A 21,470-nucleotide genomic window follows, 5' to 3' on the forward strand; every position below is an offset into this window, starting at 1 on the left:
TAATTGTTAATTCATTTTCATCGCATAATCATTGCAGCTCTACAGCACAAACCCCAAATATGAATAGAAGTATTAACTGTTGTGCAAGGTTACAACCCTGTATGGTTTTATCTCAAACTGTGGGGCAATAAACAAACAAAGAGCGCTTTCAGGTTAGCAAGGCTCCATGTTAGCAAGACTGTTTCCAAATAAAAAGTAAATCATGGGCATTATTTCACAGGTAAGAAAAGCAAAATCGGTAATCCTCATCAAGCAAACACCTTAGTCTAAACTGAAGTCAATTAATTACTCAGATTCACTCTACGTCCAAAAGCTCCGGCAGCTAACGTTTACCTTGCATAATGCTAATGGAAATACCATTCAATTTAGCAAACTCCTGCCAGCATCCTCAATATTGTTAATGGCTAATAAAAATGAAGTTGGTTTACATGAAGACAGGGGGGAATGACATATGTTTCTGCTTCCAAAACAGGAAATGTTTGAGGCTATTGTAATCTTTATCTGAGGTCTATGAACTGTATTTCTCATGCAATCAAATGTTTGTGATTTTTCAGGCCCAAATGTCTCATGTCAAAGCCACTGTAATTGTGTGACACACAGGAAGCAGTTTCTATGACAGTTGACAGTTATAATTTCACCAACATATGCCCGGAAAGCATCAATCAAATAGAAAACACACAGTACTGCTCTCAGCCACATGCACAAACACTTTTGAATCTGTACTGGGACACACACAGAGACATACAAGCTTCCCACACTGTGTCACACACAGTTCCTCTGACCATCAATGAGGGATTTTAAATATGAACGCCATGGATGTGAAAGAACTGGTCTAATTCTGTTAATTTTCATGGTATATGTACATGTAAGCATGAAATAGGCTACATAAACTGCTGTAGATTACTTTTTGCTCTTGTAGCACCACTAGGTGTCAGAGCAGCATGTACTGTATAAGGAAGTTGTTCTCAACCCCCCTCTTCTCTCAGGCCAAGCTATCTACACTCCATCTTTCCTCTGCAGTCGGTGACGATGCTTGATCTTGGTGCATGCAGTCTTCCATCTGAAAACAGTAAATGGAATGACGACAGAAGTGCGAGCACTGCAATACTGATGACTCACTTGTCTGAACTTGGCCCTGGCCTCCTTCTCCTTCATTCTGCCGTGAGCCACTAGATAGTCAAATACTTCTCCTGGAGTAGAGAAAGGAAATATACAATTATCAATCAGTATATTCTCATTTTATATTACCATTATCACAACTAGGGTGACCACAATCATGTAGCCACTCTGGTTGTAAAGTTTGCTAGATAAAAGCATTCAAATGGCATGGTTTGCACTTAAATAGTTTACAGATTTGTATATGAATATTACATTAGAGGCAGCTTCAAATTACATTGCCTCATGATATACAGTAGTGTTATTGTCTGTATGTGAGCTTATTAAATTGCTCTACAACTGATATTGTGGAAATAACAAGCAGGAATACACTCACAAAATCAACCAGATGTCACACATTTAGTGGTAGACATTAACGCTTCACTCACCCCCACTGGCGTACTCCATCACCAAATAAAGTGTCTTCTCCGTCTCGATCACCTCAAACAATTTCACTGCAGGAGAAATTGGGAAAAAGGAAAGAGAAGGAGGCGGAGATAAAAAAATTTTGATATTTATAAAACATAGTTTTTACCAATTAAAGTTCAACATTGGTTCTAGCCGAGTTTACCGGTCTGTTTAGAATTTCCTCGTTGCATTAAAATGGATATCTGAGTCTGAATAAAATCTTTAGTACTTTAGGAAGCCAATATGTTCTAAAAATATGAAGTGAAGTCATGCATTTTCATGAAGCTGATGCTACTGTTAAGATCTTGAAACTATTGGGTCATACCTCCGTTTTTGGTATTTACTTTGTCGAAGAGGGAATTTAGATTGGTAATGCTCTTACTTTGAAAATAAAAATCAGAGAATAGGAAAACAGAGGTTCCCACTCAAAAATAAATATAAATCAAATTAATTTACTGCAAAAAAATAGCAGCAGCAAGGAAACAAATAGCATCAACTGTGCTTTTTTAAAAATAATAATAATAATAATTTCGGTAACACTTTACTTTTTTTTCTTTAGTTTTCTACATAAAAGTGACATGACACTGTCATGAATACATGACACTGTCATGACACAGTCATGACACATGAACCCTGACCCTAATCCTAACCATAACCATAACCATAACGTGTCATGACAAAACCGAATGACACTTACTAAAAAAGAGTTATGTCATAAACGTTTATGACTTGTTTATAATGTTTTATGACACGTTCATGACAGTGGCATGTCAGTCTTATGTAGAAAAGTTAAAGTAAAGTGTAACCATAATTTCTTTGATAAAAGTTATACTGGTATAGCTTTGTGCTGGGTGTTAGTTTAATTGCTAAAACTAATCCAAATGAAATGGGAATATTATTGCTAAGATGTCATCAAGCTGCTGCAGGCTCCTGTTTGAACTTACCTATATTTGGATGATTCAGTAACTTCATTATTCGGACTTCCCTGAAGAGCTGTTGAGACACAGAGGGATATTTGTCTAAAAATATATCGAATGACATTACATGCAGTGAACCTGAGTGTTAGCTCTGTCTCTGCTGGGAAAGCACTATTAGATGTTATCAAGCACTCATTAGGGAGCAGAGCGAAGAGAACTGAGCCACATTTAAGTTCAGAGCACTGAAGTATGTATATCTGACACTGGATCACGCTCTGGAGGAACATGACCGGTACTGAGGATCACGGGACTACTGTACTGTGTAAAGCAATAGGACTGATGCAGTGACAACGTTGCACTAAACCCTGCCCTACACAGATAAGGACCAGAATTACAACTCCACTGACATGCTGCAGTCCAGCCATCAGGCCAGCTGGCCTTCCAAACACCCAGTCAGCAGCATGCAATAGCCAGTCACTGCAGAGCAGCAGTACACAGGCTTACAGACAGTTAGGCATTGGCTGCCTAATGTAATCATCTTAGTATGAACATGCAAAAAAAAAAAAAAGTAGCAAAGTCATAATAATGATTTTGTCCTGCAGTTCTAGAAAACAAAGCAGAATTTGAGCTCCTTTACAAGGTTTATTATGATAAGACTATCTTTACTGCAGATGGGAAAAGTTTCTATCCAGCCTTTATGAGAAAAAAAACCCTAAAAAGAAAATCCCATTGTCCAGTCTATTTTCTCCAGGCACCATGTATAACAGCTGAGTGTTGAGGACAGAATGCAGTTACAATCCTTTAAAGCGGTGTCTCCTCACTCTTGGCGTGGCTGTTTATGTCAGACAAGCTCCTGCAGCCACTTAGAGGTGCTGTTGAATCATTTACATTCTGCTGACTCCCAGTCGTGCGAAGGCTTTGTTTGAGTGTTAAATTTCAACACTCGCTCAACTGGGATTCAGCATCTACTGCTACCTGAGACCGAACACAGATTTTGCCATTTGCTGACAACTTTGATAAAGCAAAAAGGCCCTGAGGGATGCTGCTTTCATCTACTGTCCTCTTTTAAAAAGAGAAACTTGATTATTCTACAAGTCATTATCAAACATGTCAAATTAAAAAGGAGAGTGGACCCTATATTGGTGTGTATGCATGCGTGTATACCAGAGTGTGTGTGTGTGTGTGTGTGTGTGTGTGTGTGTGTGTGTGTGTGTGTGTGTGTGTGTGTGTGTGTGTGTGTGTGTGTGTGTGTGTGTGTGTGTGTGTATGTATGTGTATGTGTGTGTGTACAGCTTTTCTAATGGCCTTTTAGCACTTACATAAGTGCTGGGATAGTCTATGTTTCTAGGGCATCAAACACAGCCATTATATCAGTTTAGCAGGCCCAACTCTGTGGGACCTCTAGCTACAGTCTGGTTCAACAACATGCAGGTACTCTCTCACTTTAATTATTTGCCCTGTTCTCGGTTTCTACTTGCTCTCCTGCCTCTCTTTTTCTATCTTTCTGACACCTCTTATCTCATTAGACCCAGCACACATACAGCATACAGCGAGCTGCTGCAGAGGGCTTAAAGAATAAGGTTCCTATATTTTTCCCATCGTCAAAATATCCCAGAAAAAGACAAGAATAACAAAACCAAAAATGATATTTTTCCTATTAAGTATTGTCTGACATAACACATCAGTGAGCCACATTGTTGCACTGTGTGAAATCTGCCTTCATTCCAATGAACATGGGCACTGTAGTTTATTTTAAATCAATCCCACATATACTGTCCTACTGCTGTTAGTTTCACTAGAGCACCAAATGTGTATTAATCAGCAGCTGAGAATTCACAAGGATCGCACAATTTACTTTAAAAAAACTAAACCAGCTGGGCACTGTAGATTGTAGCATCTACAGTGCCCAGCTGGTTTTTATTTATTTATTTATTTTTTAAACATGTTTTAAAGAGTTAAATCTTCATTTGAAACTAAAGCGTGACATACAGGGTAGGTAAGTCAAAAAGTATATAGAGGTGGATTAACACATTTTTTAGTTTTGGTCTTTCCATGGGATTTGATTAAGAAACATATAAAATGAATAAATAAGACTGTAATATAAATACAAATAAATGTGTAAACCGGTTCAAGGGTCAAATCTGGGTTAGGGTTACAAACAGAATAATGTCATAGTTAAAAATAATGTAGTCATAGTTTGAAGAAACAGAGAGCAGTTGTGCACAACTGCTGATTCCTCTTAATCAGACCTTGCAGTTCATTTTAATACTTTGTAACTGCATATGTTGCACTAACCTTGTACAACCTATTAACCTAGTACGTTAACAGGCACTACCATTGCATATTTATAGTTTGCAGTATGGTTTTAAAATTTAAGTTCAGTTTTTTGTTAAGATGTTAGTTCTTTATGTTTTTATTTGACTGTTTTGAAGTGCTTACATGTAATTTGTCTGCTGCAACACTGCAATTTCCATTTGGGATTAATAAAGTAATCTGTCTATTTTTAAATCTGACATTTTAAAAGGAATGTGCGTGCATGCAGATTTTGTAGATTGAATTTGTTATGGCACCATGTTGTTGACAACAGAAATCTTCCATTCCTGAGTGGCTCAGAATAGCAAGTCTCTCCTGTGTGGCAAACCCTGCTCCATATTCATCAGCTGCTATGTTGGTCAGAGAGGTTCCCTCATGGTAACAAAGTCAATTAGAGTGGAAACACACTGACACAATAACCAGAAGATGTCCTGCAGTAAACAAGAATAAACATATAAGTCCCAGCCTGAGATATGCATCCATCCACTCACATGGTTTAACATGTGACACATCTGTCAAGACAGTACTCTATATTCTTCTGAATGAGTGATGGACTAAAGAGTCAGTGTTTTATCTCCATCTCTTCCCCTCTCTGCCTCTTTCCCTCTCCCGCTCTCTCGTTTGCGTCATTACCCTAAAGCCCTTCACATGGGAAGCACGTGTGCAGCCACTTGGAAACAAAAATTAGAACAAATCTGAGAAGGGCGGTGGAAAACGACAGCAACAAGCCGGTCAATAAAAGCTCAATAGGGGTGTAGCCACCATGGAGGCTGTCAGAAGATAATAAGTTTTTTGATTCAGTCTGGTATTAATATCAATAATATCTACAGTCACACTGGGGAGTCACAGCGTGGCATAAAGCAGTTTTTAATGGTAGTACTGGGGAAGGTGAGCGAGTACTGAATATTTAGGCCAAGCAAAATTACCTTCTTTCAAACTAAAATGAATCAAAATGGTTGATTCAGATAATTAATTGAGAGAGTGATTGAAGAAATTGAATAGATTACATTGATTGATTACATGAATAGCTGAAAAAACAAAATGTCTATCACAAACATGAACCCCCCCCTCCCCCCCACGTTTCCAATGTGCCTGAACCTCAGTAGTCTGCGCCAGTGACCTACTTCCAGCCACCCAGGGGCACCCAGACTCCCAAACTAGCAAACTAGCCTTAATTACAGCCGAGTCCCCATGCAGAAGGAGCAGAACAGCAGATATCAGACTGGGAACACTTACAGGAACTGGCTGGACTATTTCAGTCACAGCAGCACAGCTGCTCATTCAACATGGAGATTATTGATAGGATGAGTAGGCTGGAAGCCCTCATCCCTCTTATGAGTGTGTGTGTGTGCATGCATGTTTTCATATGCAAAAATAGTACTTCAAAACCGCATATCAATAAATAACCATTGCTTGCGGATTCTCGAAGGAAGACAGTGAGAGACAAAGACAAAGACATAGGGATCGAAAGTGTCACTGACATTCAGACAAGCTGTCCTGTCCTGCCCTCGACTCCTGAGGTGCTGAAAATAACCCCCATCTCTATCTCTCTCTCTGCCACCTCATATTCATTATCCACCACACCAAGGCACAACTTCTCTTTTACAATTTTAACTCTTAATCAAAGCCTTGACAGCACTGTAAATTCAAGTGAACATGTGAACGCATGCATATCTTAGCAGCCTCAACATTTGATTTATTTCATGATTCATGTCGGACAACAGTGCTGTCTGTCCAATCACATTCTACTCATCTGAACAAGACCAAAGCTCCTGTAGCCTATGGGCTCAGCAGCATTTCAATGGCTAATGCAGAGTGGCAGGCGCAAGACAGACATAAACAATAGCCATTAAAAGAGCTTGACCCCATGGTGGGCTTTTTGCAACCGACAAATACAGTAGTGCACAAACAGAGTCAGAGTGTTGTTGTCCTAAACACTTTCCGATTGCCTTTAAAACACAACACTCAGACATAAGATAGTAAGACTGAAGGTTAGCACTGTGGACCTGAGCCACGTGGAGAAAAGAGATTTTAATTTCTGGAGAAGCTGCCAGTGTTTCTGTCGCTTCATTTACTCTTTGCTGCCTATTTTGCGCAACAGCTCTACCTTTTCCAAATACGAATGTGTCTTGCGTTTTAACAGCACAGGCTTTAATTTTGTCTGAAGCGGCACATCTATCATGTCTGACTGGTCAATTATATAACCTTTAATATGTCACTGATGTCATTGTTGAAGCGATGAAAACTCTTATTTACAGATTAAAAAGAGATAGAAAGCGATGGGATGGTGGGATGAGAGCAGTGTTTGCTCAGTGAAAGAGGGGATTAACGGAGAGGTCTATTTTAGGGCTAAAATGCCTAAAAACCCTGACAACGTCAACAACCCTGACCACAGATGACATGTGATGAATTTCCTGTGGCGGATCTAAGGAGGTGCTTTGGAAGCTCAGCTAACCTCATTTCCTGTTACACTGAAACCACCACAAAGTCACACCAGGGCAGAGAGCGCCATAAAGGAACAGACCGGAGCTTCGTTCTAGCCTCATGACTCATGCTGGGCTGTTAACCTCTTTGTAAAATCAAAAAGAAAAAAAAAATCAGAGGGAAGCACCAGACTGACAAAGATAAACTCAAGAAAATAAGTGAAAAAAACAGCGATTTTAAGATTGATTTAATCTCTTTGTCTCCGCAAGGTGAACCCCAGTCTAAATCCTACTCAGAGATAAGTTAGAGGATGTTTGTAGGTGTATATGACTGAATTAATGGCTGTGCACAGGTACAGGAATGCATCAAAGTATTTGTGTATACTATATAGGATCTGCCAGAGCGCTGGCTGTGCCTACAGTGCTAGATGGTGCACCCACAGTGTGGCTCATCTGAGACCATAAAAAGAGAGAGATCAGTGGCATTTTGACGGGCTAACATGAAAGAGTCACTGTTAACAGTAAGTGGAAGAGTGATGCAGCCAGATCAAACACCTGAAACCTCACTCGCTCAACGCTGCCAAACAAACAGGGTCATAAATAAAAAACAGTACTATAACAGTGTATGGTGAATTGCATGCATGGTTCAATTCTTCTCTAGGTCTTACCCTTAGTACTAGGACAGCACTCCAATTTGATACTTTTTTGCCACACAACGGACGTTTCGGGACAGCGTCCTTTCCTGACCTTCAGTACAAAATGTTTAATCAACTGCAGAGCAAGAGGAGACAAGGTCATCTTAGACAACCAATTTTCAGATGCACCAAAGAATCCTCTTCATGCATGTAAAAAGCCTGAGTCACTGAATCAATAATTATGGCCGTCTGTTGTTTATATCCGCCTCTAGAAATAGCCTGCTCAGCTACACAGAATGGCATTTTTAACCATGAAAATGTACACTGTGGTATTTTCACTTTATTGTCCAAGAACCTGTGTTGCAGAACTACCATGACTACTTTGTCAAGGGGGTAAAAATCCTTAGTAAAACAGAATTTTTAATGGACTGTGAATGAATGAATGTTTTACATCCATTCATTATTAAACTTTCTTGCTACTTTCCCAGGGTGAAGGTCACGATTGGAACGGAATAAGCAAAGCAGCCCATGACACCCTGAGGAAACATAGTAACATTCAGTCTATGTAGACTTCTAGACATGAACAAAACAAGCAGCCAAAGCAAAAACACTGAGCTAGAGACGTTGAAGTCACTGAACACCACATTTGTACAGCATAGTTTTTTTTTTTATGATTTTAAATACTTTTTTATTTTATTCTCGCCAGCCAACATGAAAATCATTGTGATTGTTCTGCAATTATCTGGCCAACCAGCAGCACTACGCACCCCAAACACCAGGAATGAGAACCACTTCATTCCTCCTAGATATTTTTTGGCTAATCCAATGTCACAAGAGTAACCAAGCAGAAACTGTATTTAGGTGGATGGTCCCTTTAATGCATCCATAGTAGAGCTTTTCACAAGGATAGCATATAGGACACTCTAAGTCAATGAGATAATCGATTCAATCCAGGAGACGACTGCTGCATTATAAGACGAGCTTCTGCATTGCAGATGGCACTAATGTATACTATTACAGCAATCCATAGCACCATACAGAGATAACATGTCTACACTCAGATACAGATACACAAACCAGATATAACACATGAATGCACATGTACACGCAGACACTTACATCAACGTTCATACATGCCATTATATAGCATAATAATAGCTCATCCCCCATGAAAAGCCATAAGATATCTCCATATTGACCCGCTCAGGTCTACTGCAGTTGACATCTGAAAGGCTCACTGAATAATTTATCAGAGAGATCCTGATTGGTCTGCAGTCTCACATGATACATCTGCCCTGCTCATCACCAGGCAGCGGACAACCCGACCCATCGGGTGCATAACCGCTCATGACCTAGACAAGACCCAAATCGGTGAAGTGAGTTTATGTTCAGAATCTTAATGCCACACACATATACGCCTCTAAATGTTCATTACACCACTGTGCGTGTGCAGATAAGAAACCACACAAAAGGCTGTCTGACAAAAGAGCTTGCACAATGAAATTTATCTCAGTCAGATTAGAGGAGTACAGAACTTTGGAGCTTGAAATTCTCACAGCGTCTTCTTTGCACTGATTGGCTGAAGAATTGCAGTCGGATCCCATTAAGATACAAGACAATTACAGATTTGCTCTTTGAGAACAATGTCGGGAGCAGAATCATGCTAGAAATGCCCCAATAGTCTTGTTTTACAGATTTATAAGAAATATCAAATGTAAGAACCAAATTTTTCATTTGTCTCACTTTAACAATTATACCCTGTTTGATTAGCCCAGAATTAATTTCTTCCAGTAACACTCATTGAGCTCACTCCACTCACACTAATGTGGGATGTCAGACATTTTGGGAAGCTAATTGTTGTTATTAGTTTGCCATTAAGACTGCTTGCAGCTGCAATATTCTCTCACCCCGGCAGCTTACAATGAGATAGAGGCCAAGAGGACCATCAACACATCAACCGTTTATGTAGGTGTGGTGGTTATAATGGTCCTTTATTACAGTCCGATAGCCACCGCAGCAGTTGCTTAGCAGTTTGTTCATCCTTTACAAAGCACTAAAATTAAAAGAGGAGCTATGGTGAGCCATGCTATGTCATGATCACCGAAAATAAATCCTGTCGGTCAGCTGGACACCTCAGTAAATGATGCATGTTCATACTATAGCAGTGTGCTTATTTTTCCACATGGTGTAATCTACAGGATTATATGCATGTGTGTGTGTGTGTGTTTAATCAGCAGAAAGAGCTGGATTTGAATTCAGTAATCAGGAAACGGTCCCAAATCCTTCGTTGTAATTGGTTATGACTGCTAGACAAGGGTAAGTGACAAACAGGCAGGCAGGGGTATTTTTAGCTGCTCCTAACCACATACCAACACAAAGTACAAGGGGTGGGGGGAATGCTGGATTAAACAAGCCTTGTGGTCTCTCCTGACTTCATCTGATTACATTATGTAAAACAGCACATCCTGAGTTCAAAGAGCACAGAATCAATAGTGCCAACAACTCAGGAATGACTAATGGAAAAGCGCTGTAACCAAGACATTAATGTTACCATGTGGCCATAAAAACACAGACTCACCTTCTGTAGACTTGTGGGATTCAGCTGGGTTTTGTCTATAATCTTTACTGCCACCTAGAGAGAGAAAAGACAGGAAGACAAAGACAGAAAAAGAAAGGAAGAGAGAGAGAGAGAGAGATAGAGAGAGGGGGATATAGAGATAACAGATAACCAAGATGTCAAAACTAGTTCTAGCTTCGTATTCTGGTTGTACAGTGAAAGCCTGAGTTGAAATGAACTATCCTCATTATTTCACTGTATGACTCTGCAGGTCGGTGATCTACTGTTGGCTTGGCAGGTCTTGCTAGGCAGCAGTCTGAACCATCCATCTCAATAATCACCCCAAAGTGCACACTGAAACAGACCTGCTTCCTCACTTTCTGAGAGCTCAGCAGCTTTCACAAAGCAACTAGCTTAGCCACACTGCAGACTCACCACAAGCTCATACATAATGCTGATAAGTGATTGAAGGAGCAGTTTTACAATGTAATGTAGTTACATTGAAAAAATACATGTGGTCTTTTGTTTTTGCAGAAAAATGATTCAACACTAATTACAGTTTTCTTACACAGACTTATGAATGACTGAATAAATATGAATGTCACTAGTTTGTGGTTGAACAACCACACGATTTTGGATCACCAACACATTTAAAACGTGTGAACACTGTGACATGGTATGTTGTAGTGTTTGTTAATGTCAGTAGAAATAAACCCAGATGCAAGTGTTTTACAGTAAAGCAGTTACAATGAAATGGTCTACAAACATCAATGATTTTCCCAGGTTTTTAGTATTATTATATACTCAAAAACACCAGCAGGCTTACAATTACAAATGTTCTTGATTTGTGAGTGTGGTGTTGATGTGATTAGGTTGTTCAATAATATAACTCACAACTGAAAAGGAGGAGCAACTCGTGGCTAATAACAGACTTTACAGCCATGCTAGTAGCTCTGTACTTTTTGCACAGCAGTGCTTTGAGCTAAATGCTAACATCAGCATGCTAACATGCATCACAATGACAATGATGATGCTATGGTAGTACTGCTTGTGTGGCTAGTGTACTTTTCTTGTAAACAAACTGTTATGTTTACATTCAGTGTTACTTACTGGTGTGTATACTTATATATTAAGCTCTAACATATGTTTTCAATGCATTTCCCCCATTATAAAACAATTGCAAAGTACATTTTTTAAGTATTTTAAATCCAGCATTTTTTTTACATCCATGTTTACTAGCTATCAGTTTTCTTCTCCCTGCCTTTGCTGGCGCATTGCAGCATGTCATGCTACTGCCGACTTTTGACCAGTGTGAATAGTGTGAAACCATTGGAAGGACTGCGTATCGCGTCACGCGTCCATTGCGCTACTAGAGGTAAAAATAAACTCCACAGGGGACCTTTAAACTACCCAAACCCCATTGCCAATTAGTACTATATAACATACTATATCATTAATACAGATTACATCTTTTTATAGTAAAAGTATAATGTGCGGGATGGGACACAGTGTCAGTATAACTAAAATTGTGAATGGACATTTTGCAGCTAAACAACCTAGATAAGGTGTCACAGCAGCCAAGTGGTCAAAGATGTTGCCGTTAGCATAAAATATATACAGTAGCTTTATAATAACAGCAAATCAGGCTTATGCATGCTTCTGTAAACTTGACATTAGGGCTGGGCGATATGGAGAAAATCAAATATCACGATATTTTTTACCAAATACCTCGATATCGATACCGCAACAATATTGTAGTGTTGACTAATGGTGCTTTCACAAAAATATTTACACAATGAGATTTTTGATAAATAATCATCAGTACAACAGTTACAACAGTCTGGTAAGTTCGGAAAATTACATAACTTTACTGTAATGCAGCCTTTAAAACCAGGAAAAGACACCACTGATGCCATATTACGATATCCAAAATTTAAGATGATAACTAGTCTCGTATCACGATATCAATATAATATCGATATATTGCCCAGCTCTACTTGACATAGGCCTATAAATATTGTCAAACATTTTTTCAAGGATGTATTAATTTTTTTCTGAGCTACTAGGAGCCACTGTACCACTGATTGCTGCATGTTCTCTCTTTTTCAATAGTTAACCAGCCCTCTGTCTCTAAAATGTGTTGCATTGTGAAACTCCAGACTTGACTAAACTTAGCTCATTTTGTCTTCCTGTATGTTCAACTGTTCAATACGATTCTGACACAGAGATTGCAACCCTGACCTCTGACCTCTCTGTAGAAGGGAGGCAGGGGAGAAATTGCCTTATGAGATTAATCATACCATGAAAGCCTTAATTACAATTTTTTATCGCAGCATTACTGTGACTCCGGCATTATGAGAGCTTAATAAGCATGCTTCAGTGGATGCAGACTCTAATCCCAAGCAGCCTGTTAAGGGGAAAACCAGGAAGCAAATGCTGAGTCACAGGGGAGAAAATGCAGATTATTCAGGCCAAGCAGGGTTTCCCTGAGACAATACAAGTTGCATTTGATTTCAGCCAAACTTGTAAACTAAACTCAATGACAGCAATGTGGTGGCACTAAAAGGAAAACCGTCTAGCAAGGAGAAGAGAGAGCGGAGTAAAAGACTGCAGAGAGGCTCGCTGCGTGTAGACACGCAGTACGCAGGTGGTGTCTATTTGCAGCCTGTCTTAGGTGGGCAGGTGCACAGACAGACCTCACTCCCCTCCTCTCTGCTTCCTCCTGTCATGGACAAAACTCAGGTGGCGGCATGCATGTGTGTGTTGACGTATGCCTGCAGGTGTCGGAGCTGTCATCGTGTGTCACTCTATTGTTATAACTTCCACTTTTCTCTATTAGTAAGAGATATTTATTACATGTCCTCTACGCTTCACTGTACCGATATTTCCCTTTTTGTTTCTCAGATTGAGAGATTTGATGAACGAGTGGATGGCATCACATCATATGCCAGTGTCTGTGTGCAAGTGTGTTTGCCATCAAATGGATTTGAGGGTGAATAATTCAGTTCCACAGTGACAGAAGGGCAACGTGCATCCCTGTTAATTATTTACCGCGTAACACACGGCCCATATGCTCTTCACCGTATGCAGGTCTTGTGATCATGCACGCATTTCAAACACGTACAAGTGAATATTCAGCTAGAGGACACAGAGGGTAAACTTAGTCATAACATCTGAGTGCACTGAAGAGCTTTACATGTTTCTCTACACATTTATTTCCCCCTGAGCTCTTTTTACACAACCACAGGGTCATGATCTCTGAGCGCTAAAGGGAACTATTGTAGCGTGGGAGTATAAGGTTATATCTCAGAAAGGCATTATTGTTGCTAGAATATAAGAATGTGCACAATATTCTTTTATTGAAAAATGTATTTATGAGCAAGTATTGTGCATACTCAGCCCGGTCTCATGGCAGTTTGTGTAAATGTGACGTTATTTTAATCTATTGATACCTGTTCACTGAGACGTTTTTGTCGGTTTTTAACGTGGCGGACAACAGAAAAATGTAAAGTAATGTATTTCAATGGGAAGCATATTTTGTGGTCACAGCACGAAAATGGTAGGGAGTAATCTAAAAAGCCGAAAATCCGCGTAGGGACGTTGGTCGGGGTGGTGGATGGGTCAAATAACACAGGACTTTCACCCGGGCGAGCGGGGATGGCGTCCCGCGTGTGGCGCTTTCTTTCCCGGGGATGGCGTCCCTGCGTGTGGTTTTACCTCCCGGCGTTTAAGGCGCCCTTTCCCCGTAAGGTTTTTCCTAAACCCAACCTCCGCCATCCCGTTATTGTGGCGCGTCCCCAGCGGGCCGCCTCGCGGGCGCCTCCCGGCTTATGGAGCTTCCTTTTCGGCCGCCTCCCGGCGTCCTTTCCCCGAGAATAAAACGTGACATTTACTCATAAAAAACGAGAAAAACGTCTCTGTGAACACGTATCAATAGATTAAGAATAACGTTGACATTTACACGAACTGCCGTGAGACCGGGTTGGCATACTCTATCCATCAATATACACACATAAACTACCTCAGAGTAACTTATAATTACCCATACAAAATATATTCCAGCATTCTTTACATTACCATACAGTGTATACAGAACCCTGCACATACAGTATACACTAACAATTTAACCTGCATATACAATAGATACTTTATGAATGGGTCTACTCTGTAGATACAAAATCAATTTGCATATTTAGTTTTTTCTTATTCCGATTGATGGTCTAAAAATAGAGGATGTCATACAGATTTTTAAGTCCTCTTGTGATTTTTGGGCTCTAAAAATAAAATTGACTTGACTAGATTGAACTTTTTTTCATATTTACTAGTTTTCATACCACTCTGCCACATAACATCTGTAGGTTAGTATTTTGTTGTCTTTGTTTAACTGTATATCTATATTTAGTTCTTTCAGTACATTTGTTCTCTGTATACAGAGTAACTTATAATTGAGTGTATAAAGGCAAGGCAAGGCAGCATTATTTGTAACAGCAACAGGGCAATTCAAAGTGCTTTACATAAACATTAAAGAGCAGTTAAAAACAATAAAAAAATTAAAAACAGATAAAATACGAGAATAAAAGTTACAGTGCAGTATAAGAAATTAACAATTATTTAAAGAAAGGCAGCATCAAAAAGAAAGTTTTCAGCCTTGATTTAAAAGAACTGAGAGTTGCAGCGGACCTGCAGTTTTCTGGGAGTTTGTTCCAGATATGTGGAGCATAAAAACTGAACGCTGCTGTTTAGTTCTGACTCTGGGGACAGAAAGCAGACCTGTCCCAGAAGACCTGAGAGGTCATACATGTATGTTGGCCCTAAACCATTTTGGCCCTAAAGACATCACCTTGAGTTTAAGAAAATTGTGACAATTTTTCACAATTTCTTTCTGAAATTAGATAGACCAAAAGTTTAATTGATCAATTGATACAACAATCTACTGACTGATTGATAATGAAAATAATTGTTAGTTGCAGACCTAATCATACTTTTTTTCTAATACTGCTACAGTATACATCACAATAAGAAAATGTCTGCAAAGTCAAATATAAAATAATGAAATTAATTAACTTTGTTCCACTGTTATGTATTACATCAGATAAAACTATTCACATTTAAAACAAAAGCCTTCATTTTTTGGGGGAATAATTGATTTAGACATTATTCATACATGATGAGGTCATATCATTACAGTACAATTTCACTGAAAATTGATAAATACGTAATAATGTATTAACGCCCGTCCCTAGTGAGTGGAAGAGCAGGGCATATGGTAGAGGCAAGTTGTGTGTGTGTGTGTGTGTGTGTGTGTGTGTGTGTGTGTGTGTGTGTGTGTGTGTGTGTGTGTGTGTGTGTGAGTGTGCATCCTGTATGGTCACCCTCTTCGGCAGAGAGAGGACAGGACACTCTGTCACCTTCATGTAGAAGTAATTGCTGCTCTTTTTGATGTTTTTAAACTTTCTTTTGTTTTAGCTAAAAAGAAATATTGTTAGCTGCTGGTAAGAGGTGGCTTTCTAGGCTCAAGCTCAGATACCGTCGGTTTTAGTGGGTTATGTTCTTTCCACCTGTTCTCTCTCTCACTTTGATCCATGTCTTTGCATTCTGATGAGCCAGCAAGGGCACTCAGGCACACGAAGCAGCGCCTGACCTTCTCCGCAAACAGTGGGCAGCATACCCAATATGCCTGTTTAACATTAGCATTAAAGGACGCAGGATGGATTCAACTGTTACTGCTTTGACCTGGGAGAATATTCATGCCCTCCATACTCTGATATGGCCAAATAAACTCAGAGGATTAAAGGATGCAAGTGGCTAATAAACAGACAGAGGATATCTGAGGTGGATCAGAGCTGTCAGTGAGCATGGTGGGTCCTGCTGAGTGAAAGACAGTGAACAGATCACAGGTCATTGTTTTCTCCTTGGGGAAACAGGAGCTTTAATTACCGACACACCAAAGCAGGATGTCTATCACTCTGACAGGTCAGCAGTGTGTGTGTGTGTGTGTGTGTGTGTGTGTGTGTGTGTGTGTGTGTGTGTGTGTGTGTGTGTGTGTGTGTGTGTGTGTACTATGCAAAATCTTTCTGTGAAAGAGTAGATGAAGCAAATAAATATGCCACCATCTTTTCGTTCGGTTTCTCTGGTGAATGTGTAAAATTGTAACTCAAATGAGAAATGAGCAGATGACAGATTACTTTAGGTACACTTTGAATCTCCTCACTTTCTTTTAAGTGAGCTTGCATTGTTACCAGTGTTGAAAAGATTAGTTAATTAATCATTCTTTAAGCAAAAGTGCCACAAAAAAAAAATCACCAGCTTCTCAAATGTTGATTGATTGTTTTATTAGTCGTATTTGTTGGTAATTTCAATGTCTAAGACTGTTGGTCAGCTTAAACAAGTAATATGTCAACTTGGGCTCTGGGATGTTGTGATGGACATGTATGACTTTTTTTCTGACAATTAATATTGATTAATCAAGTAAATAATCACCAGATTACCCAATAATGAAAGTAATAGTAAGCTGCAGCCCTAACTGTTAACATGTAGCAATAAAAGACTGAGGCTGAAAAACTAGGTTTTGGGGTTACCAATGTATTGTATATGGACAATTAAGTTATACCTAAATGATTTATAAAATATTTAAAACTTGTCTTACCTCTCGTCCAGTCAGGACATGTCGTGCCAGCTTCACCTTGGCGAAATTCCCCTTCCCAATGGTCTTGAGGAGGCGGTAATTGCCAATATGGGGGTGCTCCTCTGTGGAGGTGAAAGAATTGCGGCATCGCGGCAGGCTGTGGCGACTCGCAGACTTTGTCGGTGGGACTGGGGGTTCAACGAAGCCGTCCACTGACGAGTGCTGCAGGAAAGCCACACATGTCGAGATTAGCAATATCCTCATTCCCTGACTGGAACTTTGATTTATATAGACACTACTACAAGTCCCTGAACCTCTCGGGCTTTTTGACACACATTTATCCCTTCCTCTTGCTACATTGGCTGCACACATACAAACAATGCAGCAGAGTGCTGCAGTGGAGGTTTGTGTGTGCCGAAGGTGGGATATTTGCTGTGGAAACAGAGATGAACCCATTAACCTAGATCCAGATTCAAGGAGCTGATCATATGTATGTTCTACATGTGCATGTGTATACTGTAACTACATTTACATTCAGACACAGACAATAGTACCCTGCATGCAAGCCCAAAGACGAACTGTGTGGGAACGAGTCAGGTTCCCTCCTCTCCCTCTGACACCTTAACCTTAAAAGACCTTATCAGCCACAAGACAAAATTCAATAAAGTAAAGTAAACTCCTTTGACTGCGTGCCTTTGAGAATATGTGCAGTACAGAGTCAAGAGTAATAACAATATTAGTGGCTTCATGGCCAAACCCGATAACAACAAGTGTCTCTGTGATATGGCATGTGAAGGTGAATTAGGAACAGCTTGTTACAAGTACAGCACTGGCACAGGCTATGCACGGTCTCTGCTAGTCTGATTCCTCTCCTCCACGACAGCTGCTGATGTCAGTCCAGGTCAGAGATCCCATGATCCTCTGCTCCTGAGCGCCACACCCAGCCAGAGAATAAAGCCTTGGTCTGGTTACCCAGGCTCCCCTGCTCCCGTTTCATCGGAGAAATGCTACACCCTGCAGGGTGCGCATCACCTCAGCTAGCATACATCCTGACAGAGGGAGAACTACACTGCAGGATTCAAACACTCCCCAGTGTGTGTGTGTGTGTGTGTGTGTGTGGGTGGGGGTGGGGGGGAGGAAGGAAATTTGATTAGATGCCTGTCAAAGTCAGCATCCTTGTTTCTAATGCACCAAAATCATCTCTTACATCTCCATGGCAGAGAAATCTGTGTAGTTTGCACTGCCTTTATTTGCAAATGGTAAATATCCACATTAAAAGGGACTATACTTGTTTCCATCAACTTTAAATCAGATCTGTCATATGACCAGTTCTTCCTTCCTTTCCTACACACAAGCACACACTTGGCCTGGCTCCAAATTCTGTAAATTAACTGAGGGGCATTAGGACAGGCAGGTGATTTGGAACACTTGATTAATACACAAAGTTTGTTTCACTTGCCCATCCATTTACTCCCAACCACTGACAGTATGTCTTCAGGGAAGTATTGAAAAAATAACCTACACACACACACACACACACACACACACACACACACACACACACACACCAAGAGAGAGCTTCTTCTATTTTGCTGCACTTAAAGCCACTCGTCTCTCTGAGTAATAAGCTGTTATGCAATGCAGTTCAGCTGCTAGTGGGCCCTGGGGCTGCACGATAGAGTCGAATAGAGGCAGGCTAGGCTGGCTGGCTACTGCCAGTGCTGCTAAGGCAGTGCTTTAATAGCCGCCTAGCAGTCTATATATCTATACTATGTCTAGGAGACCTAAAGCAGCATTAGCACTGATGCATTTCTGAATACCAGCAGAGAATGACCAGAGAGCTGATATTAACTTTAGGGTTTGAGTAACTTTGGAAATGCATTTTCCAATTTAAATGTTATCACCTGAAGAGGAATAATCAAGATACATGCACTCTTAATTGGAAAGACAAACTAAAACCCCTATTTTTAAACCTGGGAATAACCTTTAAAAGTCTGCTTCCAGCTGTTTACACTGCAACACAATATAGGCCTTTAAAATCAAGGAGGCTTTAGACTGTGTCTCGTCTTGTTTCCAGGAGGGAAAAAAAAAAATAAAAAATCAGACGAACCTAGATATGTCAGAGCCTGTCATCATAGATACAGCAGTCCTTAATTGGACATATCTCAAAAGATGTGTAGCCTATTAGTATGCTGTTCTTTGTGAGCACGTGAGTGTATACGCGCGCGAGCAGCGGGTTGGCCGTTCACAAACATTCCTTCACACAGTGATGAGACATCTCCAGCAGTTTAAGCCATTTCTTTAGCCCGATAATACGGCATCAGTGTCGTGGCAGCAGTATAGTGAATAATAACACGCTCCCTCCTCTTCAACACTGAGCGTGCAGTTACAACAGGGCCCAATAGGTGATGGATGTCACATTGCGATGCTAGCGTTGCCATTGAAAAGTAGGGCAACATCCTCCCCCACACTCCCTAAATATTGACGTTGTGGACTACAAAACACCCCCAGTTGCACGAGTGTAGAAACACCATTTTCTCACATGCCACATAAACGTTTTCATTCTCAACATTTAACATTCAAGCTATCATTAAAGCCAGCATACTGACGCAGTGCGTTGTTTAGGCTAGCCGTATTATGCACAGAAACTGGGGCAGACACAACCAAACTGCACCTCTATTCTAGGTTGTTGTTGTCGGCTAATGTTGCATGCTTTTATTCCCGTCAGATGGGAATAGAAGAAAAAAAGCCGGAGTGCTTATTGGTCGAGTCGTTCTGCAACACTAGCTCAAAAAGCGCTGCCATAAACCTGCACCGACCAGTGCGCAAAATAGCCAGGTCATTTTTATTCCGTTCCTACGTCCGGTAAAACACCGGTGTCTCTGGATAACAGCACTTACATTCTCGGTGTCACGCTCGTTCACCGTGGGTAATGGCGTTCTGGTCGACATCTTGTGTGCTTCGCAGGCCGCTCAGCGATGCAGCGGGCTGGGCAGAGCAGAGCAGACACGGCGCGGTCCGTCGGGGAGAGCGGTGCCTCTGTCCCTCTCTACATCCCCTGTAAACACCGCAAACAGCGGCCTTTTACCCAAGCATAGCGCGCACAGGGCCCAGCCGACACGCCAGATTGTCTTATTGGCTTTGTGCACTTTCCCTCAGGTAGGCTAGTGGCAGACAGAAAAGGAGGAAAAAGAGACTGAGAGAGGGGAGAGAGGAGGGGGGGGGGGGGGGGGGGGGGGGGTCAGGCTAGCAGGAAGATGCGTCGGTAGCGGACGGGTCTGCGCAGCGCATCTCAAACCTCTCACCAGGAAGGATGGAGGGATCTCTCTCTCTCTCTCTCTCTCTCTCTCTCTCTCTCTCTCTCTCTCTAATACACACACTCTCTCTTTGTCTCCTCTTTATAGCTCATTATTCAAGTCACCAGATAACAGTTAAGCACAGTTAGAACAGTGTCCGTCAGATATAGGCCACATCTAACTGTAGGGCGTACACAGCCTGCCAGACCTGAGGAAATATTTTATCATGCAACATATTAAGGACATATTTTGGTGGTTTTGTAGTATATATATATATATATATATATATATATATATATATATATATATATATATATTATTTTTTTTAAATACTTATATTAAAATGAATGTGTGAACTCCTTAGTTTAACCTTTTGGATGGAAATATGGTTTAACAGCTCATGTGGTGTTTGAATATGACAATGTGGTAAAGATTGTCCAGAGAGAGGGCTAGTTCAAGGGTGAGGCCTGTGTAACACTGCAAACTGGACAGACTTTGCCATCTGTTGGACAATTACATCATTACACCTCTCATTGTTCCTCTAATTATGTTTGATCATTTAAAAGTTATTGTTTTCTGAGTGAGCAGGGAACATAATATGAGCACCTGTCTGCTACTAAGAGTCAGATTTTGTGTTTCTCATTCATGAAATCATTGCCTGGGTTTTTCTGGGTGTGGTGATGACATATAGCATGTGCATGTGGGTGTGCATGCACAGTTTGTCCACTAGGTGCCAGGCTGCACCTGCAGTATGTTGCACATCTGCAGTGTTTGACATGTGGGGCCCAAACAAATAATGCCAGAGCTCATCTTTTTTTTGCATAAATTACCTTAAGCTTTATCCTCTGTCTCATAAGTCATGTATGCACTGACACATCATATTGTGATGAAGAACACGCAGTGCAACAGGATTTAATGTCCATTACTCAGTCTCTTGTATGAGGTGCCACGTCTTCTTTGTCTCTTCAGTATTATTGTGGAATTCAGGCAGACAGTTGCACCTTCCTAGGCATTATATGACTGATGGTTTGTCTCACACAGCAGAGAGGCCACAACCAACAATGGACACAGCATGACATACCGTATCACAATAACTGATGGATATAGGACCTGAAAGCCACTGAGAACATTAAGTCTGTTA

At 40.6% G+C, this 21,470-nt stretch overlaps 1 protein-coding gene across 2 annotated transcripts in view; it reads right to left on the minus strand.

Moving 5' to 3' along the window:
• The window catches only part of LOC120547962 (serine/threonine-protein kinase MARK1-like), a 31,885-nt gene extending 11,635 nt beyond the window's left edge, over positions 1-20,250 (minus strand). For both annotated transcript variants that reach the window (XM_039783804.1, XM_039783803.1), the window contains exons 1-6: positions 19,934-20,250; positions 17,055-17,255; positions 10,430-10,483; positions 2,508-2,556; positions 1,545-1,610; positions 1,120-1,190 (exon numbers count right to left, since the gene is read on the minus strand). In XM_039783804.1, coding sequence (XP_039639738.1) covers positions 1,120-1,190; positions 1,545-1,610; positions 2,508-2,556; positions 10,430-10,483; positions 17,055-17,255; positions 19,934-19,984 — 492 coding nt within the window. In that variant the 5' untranslated portion in view covers positions 19,985-20,250. The remainder of the gene's footprint in view (positions 1-1,119; positions 1,191-1,544; positions 1,611-2,507; positions 2,557-10,429; positions 10,484-17,054; positions 17,256-19,933) is intronic.
• Positions 20,251-21,470: the final 1,220 nt, after the last annotated feature.

The sequence above is a fragment of the Perca fluviatilis genome, chromosome 19 (assembly GCF_010015445.1).
Source record: "Perca fluviatilis chromosome 19, GENO_Pfluv_1.0, whole genome shotgun sequence".
NCBI lineage: Eukaryota > Metazoa > Chordata > Actinopteri > Perciformes > Percidae > Perca > Perca fluviatilis.